Raw genomic sequence first — 22,298 nt, 5'->3', positions numbered from 1 at the left:
GTTTTCACCCCCACAGCCCTTTTTGCTGCATCCAAGAGGGGAACCCCATGCACAGCGCCTTTCTGCTCCAGCTTAGGACAGTGACAGGCTCCTGCACATATAGGGGCTGTTTCATGGATCAGAGTGCCAGTAGGAATATTTGTCAGTGGATCTTTGAGTGAGTTGTGAGGGAGACCAGATAAGCAGGTGAGGCTGAAGCCAGGAGACAGAAGGGCAGTTAGGAACTGGAAACCGAATTCTCCAGGCCAGTATTTCTAAAGGGCAGTGTCTTAGGAGGACAAACGTGTCATATCTAAAATCCAGTGACATCAGGATCAGCTATTTTTACTGCATATACAAACATATAAGTTTAGGCTTTACAATTAATGTTATTTATAAAATATAGAACTATGCATGTAATTGAAAATATATTTTCATTGCCAATAACATGTAATCCATTTGTAAAAAAAATATGTAGAACCTACCTCGAAATATAATGGTCACAGTGTACCCCAAGTCACCTGTTGCTGCCCCTGCCTTGCTTCTTCTACCCCTTGCCGTTTACCTGGGTTAGTCCAATGACCTTTCCTAGGTAACCAATCAAAGTAATTATCCTTAAACAAAACTTAATTTTTATTTTATTTAAAATGTATATCCGGCTTTTTCCCCTTCTGAAGCAGGAACTCAGATTAATTCTTACATAATACTGTAAGAGGTGAATTTTCTGTTATTTATAAGCCAGTACTGAAAACTCAGCCAGGGTCATGAAGCCAAAAATCTCTGGTTTCTAGAAAGTCATCTTTTTATGTCGGATGTACTGCTGTGAACTAGTTTGTGCTAACATTGTCCTGCAAGCCAAATGGGTATCGCTGTGTGGTCACATAGACCCTAACCATACTGACCCTCAAGATGAAATGCTACTGGAAGCAATTGAACCTAACTTAGTTGTAACGAAAGCTCTATGTAGTCATTATTGGCCACACAGAAAGGAATACGTGGGAGGGCGGGGAATACGTGGGAACGTTAGAAGAGGTGTACCTGACTTGACAGTAAATATATCAAAGCCTCTGAAATATTTAGTATCAGCATTCATTTTGAAACGTCATTGTTTTCTCTCAACAGATGCTTCAGAATGGCTCAAATTTTTAAACCAAGAGAAGTATTTTGTCCAAATATTTTAAGCTCACCCTGGCCTTCTGCCTTCTTTTAGAAGCTGGGAAACACTCTGGGCAGCAGTCCAAGGGTATCCTTCTTCCAGAAGAAGATTCCTTGCTTTCGAGAAAGGGAGCCCTGAATTTGTAGCCCCTTTCTTTTATACTAAATGGTCAAATGACATGATTTCAAGAACCTTGGTTCTGTAGAGAGAAACATGCTTTCTTGAACTTGAAGATTGTAGGCATACTATATGAAGAATTATTTGTGCATGACCTTGAAAGACCTTTGATTGAACGCAATAGTTGATGGGCTGCCTAGAGGTCTGTGTTAGAATTAGGATGACACAAAACTCTATCCAGTGCTTTCTGTTGACCCAGTGCACTGCTGTATGTACCAGGGGGTAGTGAATGATTAAAGCTTGTGGGTCCAATCTTATCCAACTTTTTAGCACAGATGTAGCCGCAATGCAGGCCCCAGGTAAGGGAACAAACGTTACCTTGAGGAGGTCTCTATGATGGCCCTCCCACCTCAGGATGCAGCACATGATCCACTGGCATGGCTGCATCAGTGCTGGAAAGCTGGATAAGACTGGGCCCTATATCTCTTAATATTTCAGCCCTTTCGAATACTAAAGAAGTTCTGGCCTTAACTGTGCAGCTTTCAGGACTGTGAAGACAATGACACAAATAATCCAGTCCTAATGCTATTCAGTGCAATACAGCTCTTGCTTATCTTAGTATAGTCTGCTTTTATCTAACAGGCTTCACTGACTTGTATGAAATATGATCAGCTTCACTCAAATGAGTTGGGGGGAATATGAAACTATGAGAGTAACAAGCTGTAGGTAGGTAAGCTTGTCTTGGCAATCAGTTCCAAACAAATTTCTGCCCCCAAACAGTAGTGCAACATTCAATCCCTATCTAAGAGAGGAGATCTTTACTGTAGAGGTGATGATCTTGTTGATTTTTTCAGGAGCAAATATCAACAAGATTTTATATTTGAAGATTCACATGAGAGCTGCAACCAACTAGCATCAAGGTGGAAAAACACCCTGTCAGTTTCATGTTCTAGCCCTCTCCTGACTTAAATTCAGGTGCATAATGAACACGTGTGGGGGAGGGAGCGAAAATGCACTGCCAAGCCCTGCCCCATACATGCACGACATTTGTCTATGACAAATACTGCACCTGGGTGTTCCAGATTGTAGGTAGTATCTCTTCCCTAGTATAGCATTTGTTCCTGCAGACAGGTTCTGTCCATATCGGTATGGGGCAGGGGTTTGGCAGCTTGGGGGTGGAGTTTGCTGTCACAGTCTCGCTCTTCCCCTCAATATGTGTACTGTGCCCATGTGAAGTCTCCACACTTCCCAAAGCAGCAAGTCCATTGAAATTTTCACGTCAGGTCAAAGTTTAAAGACTTGCTGTGGGAGGCCTGGTGTTGGTGGTAAAAGCTCTTTGCCTTGAAAGAGTCAGATTTAACTTCTCCTTGAGTCCCTTCTTTGCCAGCAGAGTGCTGAGTGTAAGTGGCGTTTTGTTGGGATGGAGTTGCATTGCTCAGCATTAATGAATGGTATCATGGATACTGACCTACAGCTGCTATGACTCTCATTCAACCAAATTCTGACAGTCCTCCAAAAGACAGGCCTTGCTAGTGGGGAAAATCAATGCCTTTTCTCAACAACCATAAGTTTGAGTGCTGGAAAAATGCAGCATTGTCAATGTCCTTGAGGGAAGGTCTCTCAATCCTGTACAACAAATGAGCCACAACTGCACATTTGTTGTACTCCAAGTTGATGAAGCAGCCAAGCCCTTTATGTATCCAGCCCTCCATTTACCAAGTTAAATTGGGGTCAGTTTGCAAACCTAACACAGGCTTTACCAGCATCTTTCTCACTGTCAAAGCAAAATATTAGCACAAGATTTTGTCCCGTGATGATTACAAAAAGAGTTTCTGCTCACAATGGATGGTTAAGCAAGCTGACTGATGCCCTGGTACCATGTGCAATCCTGCTTGCTAGAGCAAAAGCAGCAGAAGTTTTTGTGATTAGCAAACAGAATGCTGAATATTGTTTTAATTATTTAAACTTCAATAATTCATTAAACTTTAAGCAGCAGGTCTCTCTGGTCAGGTTTTATTAGCATGCTTCCAAAATGAAATAAATTCTGGTTAGTGTCTCTGGAGGGCGACGAAATGGAGTTTGTAGCATTCAGAGACACAGCTCAGTTTGCGGATGGCATACAAAATCCTTGCACGCTGATTATATCCGAGTAGTAAAAAGCTTTCATCAAGAAAGGTGGCAGAGAGAAAAATCTTGACTCATTTTCTTCAGGGTCTCATTACATACAAAGTCTCAGATTTCTACGTGCTCTTCAGCTGCTGTTACATGACATTTTCAAAAAGTTGTAAGGATCTCATGATATTGTCATCCTGGAAGCAATGAGAAAACAAACCATGCACATTTCTGCAAAGGATCTTGAAACAGTTCTGCCATACCTGCAAGTGCTGGAGATGGACTTGTTATAAGATCCACCATTGAAAGTATCTACTAAGCCTGATTCACTAGGCCTGGCATACATGCTTATTGGCTGCATCGTGGAGTGTGGTGGCAAGCCGCAAAGTTGAGGACCCTCCCCAAATCTGCAGGGAACCTCAACTGACAACTGGGGCCTACACATATTAATACCTCCATGAGAAGTTCTTCTCATGTAATCCATCATTCCCCCTCTTGATTTGTGCTTACAATCTTGATCATTTTTGTTTTGTTGTTATGCTGTTTATCATAAGGTTTCATTTCAGTTTGCTGGTGTTTTAATTAATTTTATTGTAAATGGCTTTGGAAGCTTCGCTGGAAAGCACTTTCAGAAATGCAATGAATTTAAAAAAACATGGTGTGGGGGTCAGAATGATTCATTTGATAGGAAGCACAATGTGACTGGGACTATGGCTTGAATGAAGACTAAAGGACATTTATTCAGGCTTTGTATCCGAGTCTCAAACATGTTTACACAACAGGTTTGGAGATTTGACTAACCCCTCACTGACTCTTGTTCTCACAGGCAAATGGCAAACAAGCAAGACCAAGTGGTCACTGAATTTTGCACTTGGACCAAATATTTTAAGCCAAATTCAAGCTTGCATCTCTCCCCCCCCCCCCCGTACTATGCTTCTCCTTTGGCTATTCTTAGATAGGGTAAACAGTAAACAAAATAAATCCTTAGGCCTGCTTGGTACATTAGGTTACAAGGTGTACAAGGTGTAATACAAGGTGTATTATCTTTTCCTGTTTCTCATAATTAAAATTAAAATAACTTATAGTCCAATCCTATGGGCCTGTTATACCACTGGAACTCATATTTGAAAGTGCAGCATGCTTTTCAGCGGTTGCAAAAGGTGACCCTCCATTTCACACAACCGGGCTGCTGCGCATCAATGGCCTGTGAAGAAGCTCTGGTGCCAGTAAGTGCTGGTGGGGTTCGTGTGGAGACTGGGGTAGGGAGGAGGATGTGGTGAGGCTGGAAAAGGGGTGGTATTGACAGCAGAACCAATGTTCACATCATGGCAGCAGCAGCTGCAGAAGCAGCATTAGGACTGTGGTAGAGGATGTGGCAATTGGTTCATTAGAGGAGACGATGTAGCAGGAGTAACCTGCCAGAAAATTTTTGGTTTTGGGAAGGAGTGAAGAAGGGGCCACCCAGGCATTAATGCCTCATTGTATAATAGTCTGACCCTGCTCCCTCACCTCCAAACCTGAGAGAATGGGAGAGTGGCAGGGCAGTTGGAAACGCCCTTGCAAGAATAATTTGCAAACTGAAAAGGCAGTGCTGGTTGAGGGTAGCAGGGTAGTTGGTATGCCTGCAAAACCTGAAGTGGCCTGATCTGACCCATCATACCCTGGAGGGACCTACCTTAAACACGCGTACGGATTTCCACGTCTGCAAAATTTAGCTCTGTGTGCTGCATGCTACTTCTACACCCTGTTCCGTATTGCTCTTTTCCAGTACTGAAACGCAGCAAGGAGTCTTGAACTTCTTGAGGAAGTTGAGTGGCCATGAACCAAAGTGAAACTTGATGTCCCAGTATTCTCAGCATTTGCATGAACTGAAATCTGTAGTTTTCCAGCACAAGACCATTTTACTGGCATTTTACTGGCTTTACTGTGGAAGCAAGTCTAGACTTACCTCCTGACATGACTCAATAAACTCATCCAAGGTCACGACACCATCTTTATTTTTATCCATTTTCTGTAAAATAAAAAGCCCCAAACACTCTGAGTTTATAATGCCGATGCATCTGTAAAAGGCAGTACAGTAGAATGCAAAACTGACAGTATTTAAATACAACTGCCCAGTTTTGCAGTTTTAGAGCCCAATCCTGAGCTCGGTGCGCTGGCTCACTGCCAGCGTGCACTGTCACAAATGTGCCATAAAACACATTTGATGAGTTTATTTGCAGGCCCTGGTGCTGCCGTCACATGGCGGCCACGTGGACCGCCAAGCAGCGGTGAAGAAGGTGGAAGCATGGGGGGAGGTGGGGAGGAGGCATTCTGGGGCGGGGCAGGCAGAAGGAGGAGGGGGAGAGAGCAGGGAGGAGGTGTGACGGGGAGGGAGCAGGGCGGGAGGGAGGCGGAACTGGTGAAGATTTGCTTCACCAGATCCTAAGCCTCTGTTTAGGGCCACCGGTCCGACACATAGGCTCAAAATTCTATGCCACCCTGTGGAATCAAGTAGCCCCATTGTAGGACTAGTCAGCTTACCCGGGGAAAGGGAACAAAAGTCCCCTTCTCTCGAGGAGCCATCAGCAGTGCCTGCAAAGTGTGCAGGATGCAGCAGCAGCCATTTTTGGCACCAGTGCAGCCCCGCATGCCGGGCAGCTCCAGATTGGGCTGTTATACAGTCTAGTGACCCCAACAGAACACAAAATAACAGAAGACAAAATAGTTATGAGCTTAGATAGTAGGGAGAAAAGTGCACTGAGAAAGAGAAGTTACCTGGAAGAATACTTCTACGTGCTGCCTCGGAGCATCTTCTTTCAGCACAGGGTACGTATATTTGCCCATCATGTCATAAATGGCCTTTACTATATCCATCATCTCCTGGAATCATGATAATAAAATACAAGAGGGACATTAGCAACATCAAATGGAGCTGTGGTGGTAGCACACAGGAGCTTTAGAGCCCAATCCTAGGCATATATACTTTGAAGCAAGTCTCATTCTAGTCAACAGAGCTTACTCCCAGGTAAGTGTGGTTAGGATTGCAGCCTGCATCTTCTTTCTAGCTATCTTTCACCAAAGCAACTGCAGCAAACTACAGGTATTTGATAATTTGGTTTTTCTAACACAAATGTATGGCTTTGCTGTGCTTTATATCTGAATACATACGATTATCATACATGTTGAAATTAATGTTGGGCAATCTCCATCCGACCAAGCCTGAAATGAGGTTTCAAAACAAAAACAGCTCTCCCTGAAAATAACCTGGTTTGACTCTGTTGCTCCCTAATATTATTGGGAACGGGGTCCAGTCCTCCTTGCAGCTCTCCTCAAATGCAGACACACCTCCCTCTTGCTTGCCCCCCCTGAAGGGAGGGAGGAAGGGAGGTGGAGCTTAATCCATTTTTACCCAGCCCACAGGTGTATACATTTGGTCCCTGTTGCGTATATGCAACGTCTGGCAGAAATGGCTTAAGTTCCTCTTCAATTCAGTTTCAACCTTGAGATGCAGAAGACATTCTGAGTTGTACTGTTGACCTCCACTGCAAGACAAACTCTACAAGTGAGCTTCTGAGCTGTACTCTGATAATGTGGGGGTGGCATCGGTAGTCAAAATCTTGCAGATACTATTTCATATTTACTTCATATTAAAAATGAATTTACTTCATATTAAAAATGAATGATGCAGACCGTCCTATCTAAGAAAAAAATTAGTTCTGCACACTTCATTCACTTATGTGAGAGCAACTGTCCAGACAGAACTGGTGCATAAGCATAGGATTTTTGCTTTGTTAGAAAATCAGATGCTCAGGTGTTGCTTGACTTTTTACATCACATTAGATGCCTCGTGGACAGGGATGCCAGATAATCTGTCTTTCATTAGTGAATTGGTTTTGACCAAAAAAATTATGTACTAATCTTTGTGACAAGAAAGCTTCAGCTGCTTAATTTTTTAATTGTGATATTGGGGGATACAGTCCAGAAAAATGGTTGACAATTCTGCTCCCAAGGACAAACAGAAGTACTCCCTATTTGTGGACTTGTATGCAAAAGGGAAGTTGTCCAACCTTCTCGCTGTCTTCTTACCAATGCTATTTATTATACTCTACATACAGCCAGTAATAAAAAGTTTGGATGATAATTCAAGATGCGTTGACCTAAGTCCTTACTTCTCTCAATGGGGATGCCAGCAATAAAATGACCAGGTGATTCCTTTCTTCCCCAAGTTATCTTTGAATGATCACAACTGTAGCCATCAATATGACCCTACTTGAACCAGTGAAATGAATTGTAATTGTTTACATAGTGCTAGAGAGTATTTTAAATTTTTAATTTGTATAAAACTAAATTTCGTATACATTGTCTAAGAATGTCTACAAGCATTTGTGCAATGGAGTCTGGCTTTGATTCTGTATAGGAAAACACAACACAGGGCTCTAGGGTGCGGCTGATCGCTATATCTCATTCTCCACCATGATCAAATACACGCCAGTTATCTGGTGTCTTTGATGTACACAGCAGGCCTTATAAACCTTAGACTGTTCCATTTCAAAGGAAAGCACACAAATTCTGAGCAAACATTTCCTGGCACAGCTTGTGGCTCAAAAAGAGATAATTAGTTCATGTAATTTACTGAACATATTGAGGGAGGTTGTTGCCATGAATATTAGAAAAGTTGTTAGGGACTAAAATGGCCAAGTTGGCATATGGTGTTCCATGCGTTGTGAATTTATCTGTGAGACTCATTATTACTGTGGCCATAAATGTGCTGTGCACTTCTTCATTGTATTCATCGTCTTCCAAGAAAATTGCTCGGCCAGATCCAACGGAGACATTTTGTTCTCTCAAAGCCTTACTCCAGGCAAGACATACCCACCAATCACATTGCTTCCTGTTTCTGCAAGATACTGGCTTGCACCCATTTGGCACATTTGTCTGGAGTGCTCTATAACTTGTGTGTGTCCAAGCAAAGTTACAGTGCTCCAGTCTCATGGGTTTCAGCAGAAGACAGCTAAGAATGATTGTGCTGCAGTGTGAGCAGTGATGACAAGTGGTATACCTAACCTCTCTAATCATATGCCTGAACCATTTTGAAGGCTTTATAAGCCTACTTGTTCATTTGTAGAATCATCATAATATTCAGTGAAAATTCCTCTGTTCAGTAGTATGTCTTCCATATGCAGTCCTGAACTAAAAATATCAAATGGCCTAGCCTCAAACCACCATTTTTTACTTAAAAATAGAACAACTCAGGCAAACTTCTTGCAAAATAGCTCTTTCTCAAGATCACCTACAGCTCCATTGACAATAGAGACAGAGAGTTAACCCACACTGGTATGCTTCCTTCTTGTTTAGAAAGAACCCACAGCAACTGTTACCCTGCAGATGCCTGATCTCCTCTGATCTTGGAAGCTAAGCAGAGTCAGGCCTGGTTAGTACTTGGATGGGAGACCGCCTGGGAATACCGGGTGCTGAAGGCTTATACCATAGTCTTTCGAGACTGAAGGTTGCCAACCAACCATAGTAATTTACATTCCTAACTATTACTTAACAGTGATCAAGCCACAACACATCATCAGTACATTTTAGGAAGAGAGGCCTGGCAGAGTTGACTCAAAGCCAGTTATAGCTGAGTAGGTATTATCTACTGATCTGTGTTGATGGCTTTTCAGTCAATTATGCCAAACGTTAATTACATTTTACAACCTGAGCCAGTCAGCCTTTTGGCTCTTTACAGAGTTGGATTGTTGCCAATGCCATAGAGTCTCACCTCCTTGTTTATATAGCCATCTTTATTTATGTCGTACAGATTAAATGTCCATCGTAGCTTTTCATGAACCGATCCTCTCAACAGAATGGAAAGGGCTGTCACAAAATCCTGTTAGAAGGAGAATACAGATTCATCTTAATTGAGAAATAAACCTTTCCTCAAGTCTCTCTGTAGCAACTGCTTGACATTTGTGTGCAAAAGATGTCCTATTAAAATATTCATTTCTCTACTTTGTCATATGTAATAATGTTCACTGATATCCATAGCAGGCTCTTCATTAATTCTAAAGTCTTAGCGATGTGACTTTGGGTGCAAGCCTGGGTTGCCTTTGGGCTGGTGCAAGTCGCTTGCGCTGGCCCAGGAGTGTGACAAAGTGCCATAAGGAACATTTGCGCCTTCTTAAGAGTCGGAGAAGCTAGCACAAGACTGTGTGCCAGCCAACCTGTGCCGCTTCCCAGACTTCAGCCAGTGAGTTGTGCTGGCTGGGAGCAGCCGGTGTGGGGGGTTGGAGAGGGCAGTGGGGTGGAATGAAGGTATTCCAGGGCAAGGGAGGATGGGCAGGCCAGTAGGAGGACCAGGCTCAGGAGAGGGCAGTACCAGGATCTGGCACTTAGGCTGGATCCCCTGCCAAGCAGCCCGGCCTCACACTGGGCTGCTCAGATCTGTGTCACCTCTTTAGTTGGCGCAGATCTAAATAGTCCCATAGGGGTAGCTGCTGCATGACACGAGGTAAGGGGAATGAATTACCCTTACTTTGAGTTGTGCTGCAACCTGGCCCAGCCCTGCTCTGGGTGCAGGGCAGGCCAACTGGCCTGCCTTCTCCAGGGCATGGTAGGATTGAACAGTTAATGATTCTGCCCACCAGGCAATCTTTTACAAGTTCCTATCTTTTAAACCGGGGTGCCCAAACCCTGGCCCGGGGCCCACTTACAGCCCTCGGGGACTCCCAATCTGACCCACAGGGAGCCCCCAGTCTCCAATGAGCCTCTGGTCTGCTGGAGACTTGCTGGAGTCCGTGCTGGCCCAACGCAACTGCTCTTAGCATTAGGACAACTGTTTGATCTCTTGCCTGAGCTGTGGGGCAAGGGTTCCCTCCACTGCTTGCTGTTTCACGTGTGTGATGCAGCGGCGGCAGCCAAGGAAAGGCCAGCCTTGCTTTGTGCAAGGTCTTTTATAGGCCTTGTGCTATTGCAACACCTTCTTCCATTCATATAAGTTCCATCTCTAATATATTCATATATGTAAATTTATTCAAATTTGAAATGTAAATTAATTCTTTTTCCCCCCTGGCCCTTGACACAGTGTCAGAGACATGATGCTGCCCTCCTGCCAAAAAGTTTGGACACCCCTGTTCTAAAAAAATGTGACAGCCAAGTGGTCTGGCCACTTAACCGCATTCTCAAAATTTGTGAATTTGAAACCTCTTTGGTTTTGCATAAGATTGCAGCAGGTCACATTTTGACTCACTTGATTTTGTACATTTTGCTAGGGATGATGAGTCAGTTGTGAATAGCACATGTCAATTTTCTCATTGTAAAAGTGAATACAGTATTTTGTTGGGTTTTTGCTAAAGGTACATCAGCTACACACAGAAGTACACCTATCATAACTTGGAACTAAAGGTAGACATGAAAAGTTACAGACACAGAAGGCTCCTTGTCTATTAAGCACTCCAAACGCATCATCTTCATTCATGTCAATGGGATTTGTGAGGGAAGCAAGTTCAATGGGATGCACAAAAAAATGGGAAATACGCTATTCTAGATTGGATCAATTTATGTTGGGTAAACTACCAAGCCTGCGACATTCTTCTTCACAGAGAAAGGAAAGCAATGGGTTCAGTATGTAAACAGATTTATGATTCCTTTACCTCAAACTTTACGGATCCATTCTGTGCTGTGTCAAATGCATTAAAGAGATAATGAGCATACATACTAGCATCTGAAAAACACAATGGCAGTGAAAGGATGCATTGTTAAAATAACTTCAGAAATATATGAAAGGCTGAGCTAAGTGTTCCCCAGGTTCACTTTCCAGAAGAAATGTCGGGGAGTGGGTGGGTGGGTGGTAGAATCATGCTCTATAAACTCCTTAATCCTATCTGTTTTTTCTTTAATAGCTATCTGTGAGTATTCACAGCCAACTCTCCACTTGTTGATGCTGGCTGTTCTGTTTAATTCGTCCTAAAGTGATCAAACTCACTAATGGGAAATGAAGCCTATTTAAAGTGAAGGCAGTGTAGTCTGTTCTGTTCTGAGACCTTTATTGGCATATCAACACAATTTGCAATCAAAATTTACAATTGACAGAGCAATTTCATAACAAACTGGACAATTAAAAGCAGGATATCAAGTTATTTGAATTCTGACAACGTTACTTTAAGAATCTCAGATAAATAACCAGCAACAGCTGCAGTCAGAGAAACACAAACATCACTCATGAACTTGGAAAGAGTAATATCAGAAGGGGTAAGATCAGAGGAAATCCAAGAAGTAAGGTAATGATTACGAATATCAAGGTGTACTGGACAAAAAAAGAGAATGTGAGACAAAAAATCAGAAGACTCGTGACAGAAGGGACAGAGCCTTTTCTCCCGTGGAATATTAAAAAAGCGGCCAGAATGGACTGCTGAAGGGAAAATGTTAAAACGAGCTAACATAAAGGCTCGTCTATGTAACGGGTTGCCTTTGATCAGGCAGTGTAGTCTATATGGCCACACAGGTGACATCATTCAGTCCAGAATCACCAGAATCTCAAAATGAAATATTTCATAGCCATTTTGCTATGATTCTCTCAAAAAAACACCAAAAGGAGAGGTGCTTTTTGATTTTGATGTTTGCCAAAATATCCTTTCACCCCCCCACCCCTTCAGCTTAACTGTAGACATAAATGCTAAGGAATCAAGCTTGCAATTATTCTGACCTTGTCAAATGGATTACTGATACTATATCACAGCCATATTATGCAGAAAATTTTAAAAATCATATTAGCGAGAAGCTGCAGAGAAGCTGATTTAGGTTTAATGAATCATACTTTAATGAAGGAGATATACTGAAGACACATATCAACACTACATTTCGATCAGTCCTTAGGGAGATTCACTTCTGTAAGCAAATGTACATCAATTGTTCCAAACTGAAACATCATTCATTCGAAACTGAAAGGCCTCCGTGGAATGCTACAGACTAGTGACAGCTTGCAGTACTTGAACCTGCTGAACTTTTCCGTAAATACACACTGCATATCAATTATTTACAGTAATTGTTCTGACTCATGACTTCTGGAATTTGAGCTACTCTTCATAGGTAAAATGTTCTCTACTCACCCCCGTGTGGGAAAAACTGTGCATAGATTTGTTTGAATGTCTCTTCATTAACAGCTCCACTGGGACATTCCTAAAAGTTAAAAAGCATTAAGATTTTATTTGTAATGTTTCCAAAGGCAGTATTCACCTGAGGATGCTTGTGCCACTAAATGTACCCTGTATGGCAGGCATTCACATGAACAAGAAATGCATTGTCATAGTGTGAAAGTCAATGAATGGTGCTATATGTATAGTTTGCCCCATGACCTATGTGTGTAGGAGAAGCTGCAAAAAATCTCATTTGCCCAAGAAGCATTGCCTTGCACAGACCATTGTGAGTTTGACCTTCTCAGGCCACCTAGGGTCACTTGCTTCCCTTCATGTGGCAAGAATCAAGACAAGTTGGGAAATAACTAGCTGCCTGAATATACAGTTTGTTGTTTCCCAATTTATCTGTAAACAAGCCTCCACGTTAGGATGCAGTATGCATAGGTCAACCAGATGTTGGGCACAGTCAACAAGGGGTGGCTGTCACCTTCATAACCTGCCTGTGAACTTGTAAAGGTATCTGCTTCTCCCTGTTTTAAACAGAATGCTTGGCTACATGGACAGTGGTGTGACCAAACCACGATTATATATATGACTCATATAACAGTATTAACCCCAGCTCTAATTGCAGAACACAAGAGAATGCTACGTAAGCAGTGCCTTTAAGGTCCCAGTGGCGCCAGAGTCAGGTTACACCATCCAGCATCAGAAGATGATGTGTCAGAATTGAGAGTTTAACCTGGGCAGTTTTAATTATCACTGTGCTTTGAGCTGACCTTATTCCAATGCCAGACAGAGGAACTCTAATATAAGCACCAGAAACCCTCTTGCCTAAGCATTAACAATGCCTTTCGTCTTTAGAGATGCAAACATTTAAGGAATGAATTCAAGAGCAGCATTTTATTTTGCAGACATCTTTAGGACAGGAGTTGCTCAGACAAAGAGGAGAATGAAAATAATGAGAATGAAAATAAGCCATCACTTGCAAATGCCACCTGCTGAGAAGAACAATGCGGGGAAACTGAATTGCTGAAGAGAGAAAGAGGCTTATGAACCAGCAGACAATGTGGCCAATCCTGCCAAAGTTAAGCACTGCTAAGCCCTATTGATTTTACTGTGAGAGCTCAGGGCATGCTTAACCAGAATCAATAAACCTTCTTCAGAAAGGAGATGGACCAAGAACATTTGTATTAGGAAGTACTGTAGTCACAGGCCACAAAATCATAATTGTGCATGGATTCATGGCTAACAAAACGGTCCATTGTCTTTGACTAATGCCCCCCATGCTATGGTCCAGGAAACAGGAAAACTGGCCTTTAAGTAACCCATTCATTTCGCCTTTGTTTTTGTAGACCAGAAACACCGTCCAAATACTCACTTAAAAGAGATTTCTTTTTTAACACAGATAAGCCATCTCGGTATAAAAAGATATACTATTTTGTTACCATGCAATACTATAAGGTTGGAAGTTGCTCTATAAAGTTCCTCTTAAATATTAGAAGCCCTGAAGAATCAAGCCAAAAGCCAATTTAGTCCAGCATTCTGTTGCTTACAGTGATCCATCAGATGCCTCAGAGAAGCCCAGAAGGAGGACTTGAAGGCAGCAGCTCCCCCCCCCCCCCGCATTGCTCTCACTGTAACTGGTATTCAGAGGTACAGCATCTCTGAACCTGGAGCCACTGATGGATTTGTCCTCCATGAAATTCCCTAAACCCCTTTTAATAGGAACATTTACAGCCCAATCCAATTGGGCTGCCCTGCGTTCCACCAGCTGTAAATCATGCTCTGGCAGTTTGTGAGAAGCTCTGGCACCTTCCCTCCGGTGCTAAAGGAAAGCCAGTGGGAAGGCCAGAGCCTTCCCCTGTGCATCAGCAGGTCACCTACTGGAGCAGGTAAGCCAGAATGGGAGGAAGAAGGGGTTGGGGGAGAGCAGAGCAGGATGGGGAGGCTGTGGGAGGTGGTGAATCCAGTGGTGATGGCACATGCCAGCCCCTCTGGCAGCAGCCTCCCCAACCCCCTTTCTTTCCTTGGACTTGCACAAGCTGAAGAACTGGTTCAGGTCCAAGGAGACCCATTGTGGGGTGGGAGACTTATGGAGGAGAAAGGGGATTTTAATCCCCTTTCCAAAGCCTCCTGCTCTACGCCCTCACTGGATACAGCTCACAAATCATCTTTCTTGTCGTGCCCTCACCCGACTGGACATACTTGATAAGGTCTTTGCCATTTCTCTATCTCCTCTTCCCACTGCTGCCACCCATGATGCGTAGCTTGCATGGACAAGTAAAAGTCTTGATGCCTTTCTGTAAATTATTTTGTCCAGTGCTGATCCTTCACAGAGATCTCTGGCAAGATTTTGGACAAAACCCTCTGGAATACCCATAAACACGCAATGCAGCCATTGATCATCTCATTTCAGCTTTCAGAGGCTGGACTGCTTTCCGATGGATCTGCTAGTTTCAATTCATTTGCACCTCAATGATCACAGTTTTGTTTCATAAGAGCCAAGAATGCTCAAGAGACCTCATTAGTAGTAGTGGGCTCATCAGCTTAATAGAGCTGATGAGCAAGGCTTATTTTTTGTGAAACTAAGCAGGTATGCCCCTTAGTTTAATTTCTACTCAAGGCAGCATAGGGTTGACAACTTAAAATACATAGTTTGCTAAGAATCTTGATGAATATTCTGAACAATACATTAATATACATTACCAGAAAATTTTATGCACACCAAAGATAATTAGGGTGTTCGAGCCCTCATCTATCATTCAATAATTTAAGTGTTTGCGAGGCTGGGATATGAAAGCTTATGAAAAGAACATGCCACTTTTACTTTGCTTTCTGCCTTCAAATAGCTAATAGACACTCACTCTAGACACTCAAAATTCCCATTTAATGCAACTTCCTCCACAGCCTGAAACAATTTCCTCTTCCCAGTCCATTCCGTCCATGTCTAATTATGTCATACAACAATCTATACAAGAGTTCCTTAAAGACAGAACTAAAAGTTCTCCAGAAAATACTTCGTGGCTTGAATTTTGGGGGCAGCTACAGTGAAAAGGGGGATATTTTCCTGTCAACACTACTTGTTTTGTAGTGGGACTGCTACTGCAGTAGCCCTTGAGAAGACTACAAGTCCCAAGGGTCACTTTAGTCCACTGCCTTTCAGAGTGTCAGAACAGCAGAAAGGAAGAAAACGGAAACTTTCTTGTTCCTTCTCTTTGTATGCTCCTGCTCCCACTGCCACCAGACTGGTAAATAAAAGGTTGAGGCAAGTGGGTTTGGGGATGGGGACTGGTGGAGTGGAGTACTGCTGATGGGGGGTGGAAGCTGGTAATTCTTCTCTAACATATTTTTCCAAGCAGGAGAATAATTCACAAGGGCTTAGAAAGCTCACCTCTCTTTGAAGATGGTTTCTATGAGCCCCCAAAGATCTTCTCTAAGTCCAAGACTAAGAGGAGATGTGAAAGCCATCTTCAAGGATCTGAGGGGCTGTCACACAGAAGAAGGGGTGGACCTAATCTTTGTGGCTCTTGAAGGCAGGACTAGAACCATGGGTTGAAACTACAGAGAGTAGATTTAAGCAAGAAATAAGAAAGAATTTCTCAACTGTGAGACCTGCCTAGCATGCAGTAGTGGCTCTCCCCATGCAGTCTGCCCCATGCAATAGTGGCTCTTCTTTGTTGGATGTTTTCAAGCAGAAGCTGGATGGCCAGGGATGGTGTAATAGTCACCTGCATTGAGCAGGGAGTTGGACTAGATAACTCCAAGGACCCTACCAATTCTAATGTTCTATGATTCTAATGTTCTATGATTCCAAGAATAAGATTTGCTAGCATAAATTTGCTAGCATCCCTACAAAACATTTGTACTGCAACCACCGTTTTAGTATGCTGGCAGCAAAAGATTATAATTATTTGAGAGCAACCCTAAGAAATAGACTATGAAAGTGATAAGCAAATATCAAGAGCAGACAAGAAAGAGCAGACAGGCAGCTTTTTGTGTGCTTATATTGGCTTGATTCATTAATCAAGTAATATTACTGAATATGCACAGCGAAGCTAATTTGAAGGCAACCTGTCCATTGGTAGGATTCACAGTGACTTCACTGAGTATTAAGAGCCATGCTTTTAGCACATTTTTAGTTTTTGAACAGCACTACACCAATTCTTAGTCTTTTTAGAGCTGGACCACTCATTGTGAGTAGGGTGTGCATATTTCATCACTCCCTCCATAAAAAGAATTTTTCATAGATGGAAAAAGGGCATGACAGGTGCCAGACCTTGCTTTGTCTTCCTTGATACACTAGGGCACTGGTTCCCAAACCTTTTAGCACTGGGACCCACTTTTCAAAGTGACATTCTATTGCTGGCAAATTGCATGCCAAACTTCTGCCTCTGCATACTGCTGAAACCTGGTGAAAACTATTGAATTTTGAGTAGTTATACCACCAGAGCTCTAGTCAGATCAATATACTGCAATGTGAGAAACTGTTGTCACTGCATGTGTTTTTATCTCTTTGTCATTGACTAGAGAACAGCAGAAGCTAAAAAATAAAAATAGAACTATAGACAATATCATTTGGAATATCTGAAGTATGGATTTATGCCAGCACCAACAAATCAGTAGCTGCCAATATGCCTAATATGTGAAAAGGACTTTTCTAATAAGGCAATGAAGCTTTCCAGAATGATTGAACATGTGAGGAAGACACAATGTGTCATTCATCACCAACATCTGGTTGCATAATATTCAGTGATCACCTGCACAAGTCATTACACACTGTTATTACTGCAGTGACTGTCCAGGAGACTTTTCAGAAAACCTGAGCACTGCACCGTCCATCCTCAGCACTGACAGCCAAGACACATATGAGTCACATAGTTATTTGCATACTGCTGACTGAATGTGCTTGGATCCAACCAAGAACCTACCCTGGTTGTCAGGAAGATCATGCCTTTGTGCACTTCTCCAGGGAAAGCCATTTCTGACTTCAAGGACTGTTGCACAACATTAATTAACCACAGTTCCCTTTGCAAACATATTCCTTTTCAGGAAAAAACCAGTGTTGAATAAAGATTAAATCCTTTGCATTTTTCTGAGTGGTTTTGTTTTTGCTTTAATTAAAATAAATGTTGTGTTGTCAGGTGTGCTGTTTTTCTTCCATACTTTTATTTTTTGCAGTTAACTGGTTGATGACCCGAACTGAAGGGCATTGCACAGTGGATCATCTAAGTCCCAGGGAAATTCAGCTACTGTACACATTCCAAGCAAAAGTTTGCAAAAGCTTGAGCCTTCCTGTACTATCCATCTGATCTTTCACAGTGGCCTCAATGTGCCCCCAAAAGGTGAAATCTTTGCAAGCATCAGCTACTGGCAAAGGTTTGAATGAAAAAAACACCTTTGTTAGTGGCTAATTTGTTTGCAGAGGTTCAAACTTCTGCAAGCCCATTTGTGCTTATCTCGATTCTGCCTGCAAACATTTGAGCAGGAGAATTCAGTATCTGGAGCTCACCTGGCAGAATGCTCACAACATCTAGCAACACTGCTGTGTCTAGAGTAGAATTGTTCCAGTGCTGGCAGGAGGTTTGACAGCTATGTCAGAATCTATACAGAAAAGGCTAAAATTCTTAACAATTCATTTTAAACACTGAAGATAGGCCATGAATATTTGGACGTCATACACATTTTCTATTCCAGTGAGGAAACAGAAAACATTGCCAGGTTGCCAAATCCAAAATATTCAAAGCCAACATCAACTATGACAAAATCAAGGAATAACAATAATGATGGTTCAGAAATTTTGATCAACAAATAGTTCTGAGCTATCCGAACTGAACATGAGGTGAGTGGAAAAACAGGCTACGTTTGCTGATTCATCCATTAGCTGCATATTTATCATCCGGCTGTAGCTTTAAACACATCATAATGGTACCTTTAAAAATATGCATTTTAAAGCAAGCCTTACATCTCTATGCACTGGAACAAGGGTTAGCAAATTATTCCTCCTGCTGAAAAGCAAATGAATGCATGCTCATTATTCACAACTGAAACCCATCTCTGCCTCAAATGCCAGTCACTTTACTACAACCCATTAACCCTTTTGGTCTTACATTTTTGAATCCTCTGTATAGTACTTGAAGTTCCCTCTTTGTAAAATTGGTTTGTGCCTCCAGTTGTTCCAGTCCTTCTGGCCGATGGCATACTGTGGTCATTTCTAACTCATCTTCGATTTTATCTAAAAACAAAGACAGAAAAAGTTATTTGGGGCACCATCCTTTGCTTATTAAAGTGATGGAAAGTCAAATGTAATTGACTTTTTGCAAATAGCTTCAAATATAAATAATTCACAAAGTTGCATATCCAACCATTTCATTTGAAACAAAATCAAAACCATGAAACAGAAGCATACCTCACATTTTTCTTAAGCATTGGTAAGTCGCTATTACACTCAAAAAGACTGAACAGTGTTCCCATTCAGCGCACTGAAGACATTTCTAAAGATCTCAGGATGCTTCCATTCAACAAATAGCAGATTGCCTAAATTCATAGACACCGACTCAAAAATATTCCCCAACCCAATGCTGATGCCATAGACTATACATGTTTTGTGGGTTTAAGTGACCCATGAGCCATACATGCTTAAACAAAGTAGACAAATGCCGTAATCCCAGGCACATCAACACAGCAGTATATCCTACCAAAATCAGTGGAACTTACTTCTGAGAAATATGTTCAGGATTGGGTTGAACAACATCAACACTGAGCACACATGGAAATTACTCTTTCTTTTGTGATGCAACAAAAGAGTTTGAAGGATGAGGAGATTATAGCTGTGGAGATTCACCTGTATTTTAGTCAAACAGGGTTAACATTAACCCTGTTAATACAGGGTTTTCAGAGAAGAAAATAGCAGGTAAGCAGTGTGTTGGGAAAGTGTACAAAGTGCAAAATATGTTCACTGAACATATTCAGAAGAACTGGTTGGTGAGAAATTTGCTTACACATTATCTCACAGAATTGCGATCAACTGTCTATACTGTATACCTACTTTTGGCCCACCCTGCATATTCTCAGTGATGATTGTGTACCTTGCACTTCCATTGTCTCAATGATCAGTAGCAAGGCAACATTCATCATTGTTGCAGACATGTGTAGTCCATCCGTTGGGAATCCAAATTTGTGGATGAAGATGACACTCAAGGTCATTCAATCTCTTGAGTACCAGTTCCTTTAGATAAAAGGATAAATCACGCAGGTTGGTTTCTCCAATCACTGCTATTGAAAGTGCATGAAACAAGTCAGTGTGAAACCATGTTATGTCTCCTTTTCTTTCTTTCTCTCCATCACATACACATTCTTAACAACTCCCTAGGCACTGCTCTCTTAATCTGTTCCTCTTTCAAGGAAATCTCAAACCTTTGAGAATGCAACCTTTCCTCGCGCTCCATAAGAAATACTGGTATAATAGCAGAGGAAGAATGAAATGAGAGGAGCAGTGTGCTCAGCTAACAGTATTATGCCTTCATTGAGGTTTTCAACCAGGCACTAGAGAAAGTGGGCCAAACTAATTAGAGCTCCTTTCTGTGGCTGTTGAAGAAGTAATACAGGCAAGAAGTGAGCCATTCTTCAACAATGACAAGTTAGTACTAAGAAAGTAGCAGTCTTGAGTACTAGTTGCCATGGGGTTTCAGCCTTGACCCCCTCCTACTTGAGAGGACTCTGAGAAGAGTCATTCTGCTGCCGCTACCACACGCAAAGGCTGTGGGCACAGGGGAGGTCTTCAGAATCAGCACTGTGCACTTCCAAAAGGCAGTGGGGCCCTCGGTAGCTACCCAATGATGCTAATCTCTGATGAATAACGCATGAGGTCCACCAGAGTTCTTTTCGCCAAAGTGCTCAATAAATGTTAAGTCACCCTAGTGCTTATACAGAAAATTATAAAACCTGTATTAAATCTGTATTATAAAATACAGAAAAAATAATATGCAGAAAAAAGGAAATGCAGGGCAAAAAATAATGTTTGAATGACAATTGTAAGGCTCATTGTAAGGTGTCAATTGTAAGATGTCACTGTTCTCATCAAAACAGTTGACACACAAATGTATAGTACAAATGTTCTCCCTCCAAGCTAAGAGGCACTGGTTGGCTCGAGGAAAGAATAATCCAAAATACATTTTCATGCTTCTCCTATATAAAATCCTTAGCCAGTAGAATTATTTTTGTATTGATAACAGTTGTTACCATTGTTGTATGATAGATTACAATGAATTCAGAATTCTCTGCAAAAGCAAGCATTTGGATGCCACAAGGTAATTCATGACTTTGACCTTGCCATCAGTTGACAGATAAGAACATAAGAACAGCCCCACTGGATCAGGCCATAGGCCCATCTAGTCCAGCTTCCTGTATCTCACAGCGGCCCACCAAATGCCCCAGGAGCACACCAGATAACAAGAGACCTCATCCTGGTGCCCTCCCCTGCATCTGGCATTCTGACTTAACCCATTTCTAAAATCAGGAGGTTGCGCATACAATCAGGAGGTTGCGCATACAACAGAACAGCCATGGGCTGCCAAAGGGATGTTTTCCCATTGAGAAGTGTGGCTGTGCAGAAAAGATGTGCTCTTTTATTCACATTATACAGAAGTTTTCTATTTCTAAAGTGAGTGCCCACCATCTACCAAAGGTAAATGCCTTTTTTAAAATAGCAGAGCAAGAAGCAGGGCCAATCCACCTCAGCCAGTCTCAGACTGTGGATGTCGTAGAATTAGATTTGGGCTGCGGTTCTGCAGCAAGGAGGCATGCAAGGCAACCAGCACCACAAAGTTGGGGCACTTCTGACTGTCCAGATCAAACATGGACCAAGATGGCCAGGAGCAGCACCAAGGCCTCATGGTTCACAGCCAGCCATTAAACCCAGAAAGCCTCTTTTGTTATACCTTGCTCCATAACTCACTAAGGTCAGAAGAGGAGGTGGTGCTAATGAGTGAGTTTTATGGGATATAAACCTGTAGCTTACAAACAGTGGCTTGTGGGCACTCATAGCCCAATCACTTTGCCCCAATCTTATTCCTTCCTTCCTCTATTGATGCAGCCGCACCTCCACAGCACACACTGTGTCTTGCAGGGGAGAGCTGTCCTGGCAGTCTCTGGGTAAGAGAACATTTGTTCCCTTACCCAGGGGTAAGCCTTCAGCACTGGGATGGGTCTACTCCAACATGTGCCAGCAATTTTACTGGCACAAATATCCTTGGACCAGGGAAGGTGGCTCAAGGCCTGGAAGGGGAATAGAACATTGGTGGGGCCACTTCTGCGTCCAGTGCTGTCACCTCCCTGCCCTCATTCCAACCGCGGACCTCCGCAGCCCTGCACCCAGGGCAAAGCTCTGCAATGGTGCCCCAACGGGCTATCGTCACCCCCCCCACACACAGAGATCCACCCCCCCTACTCACCAGAGGCTCACAGAGCCTTGCACGACCTCCACCCACATCGGAGAACCCTCTCTGAGGTTCCCCGAGGCTATAAACTGTGCTCCCAGAAAACTGGAAGCATAGTTCCTGCCCCTGTTGGGAACATCAGAGAGGTTTCTGTGGGGTCCTAGCTGCTGGCACCTGGCGCTTTTGCCGCATAGAAGCCTACGGCAGGTACGCAACTGCCTCATTCTTCTCCCGTTCTGCCCGTTCTGCATTCCACCCACTATTATTGGTGCCACTGCAGCCCCATGTGCCAGGTAGCTCAATACATGGGTAGCTCAGGCTGCCCATCAATACATGATAGCTCCTTTGTTAGTATATGCTGCAGAACTGAACCTTTGTTGAGCAATGAGCATTTTA

The 22,298-nt window shown here is 42.7% G+C and overlaps 1 protein-coding gene across 1 annotated transcript in view; it reads right to left on the bottom strand.

Moving 5' to 3' along the window:
• Window positions 1-3,483: 3,483 nt before the first annotated feature.
• KCNIP1 (potassium voltage-gated channel interacting protein 1) overlaps window positions 3,484-22,298 on the bottom strand; it is an 88,207-nt gene continuing 69,392 nt past the window's right edge. The window contains 7 exon segments of the mRNA XM_066614179.1: window positions 3,484-3,561; window positions 5,313-5,375; window positions 6,122-6,226; window positions 9,117-9,224; window positions 10,987-11,057; window positions 12,442-12,511; window positions 18,576-18,700. Coding sequence (XP_066470276.1) covers window positions 3,514-3,561; window positions 5,313-5,375; window positions 6,122-6,226; window positions 9,117-9,224; window positions 10,987-11,057; window positions 12,442-12,511; window positions 18,576-18,700 — 590 coding nt within the window. The 3' untranslated portion in view covers window positions 3,484-3,513.

This window comes from Tiliqua scincoides, chromosome 2 (genome assembly GCF_035046505.1).
Source record: "Tiliqua scincoides isolate rTilSci1 chromosome 2, rTilSci1.hap2, whole genome shotgun sequence".
NCBI lineage: Eukaryota > Metazoa > Chordata > Lepidosauria > Squamata > Scincidae > Tiliqua > Tiliqua scincoides.
This window is presented reverse-complemented; position numbering and strand designations above follow the sequence as displayed.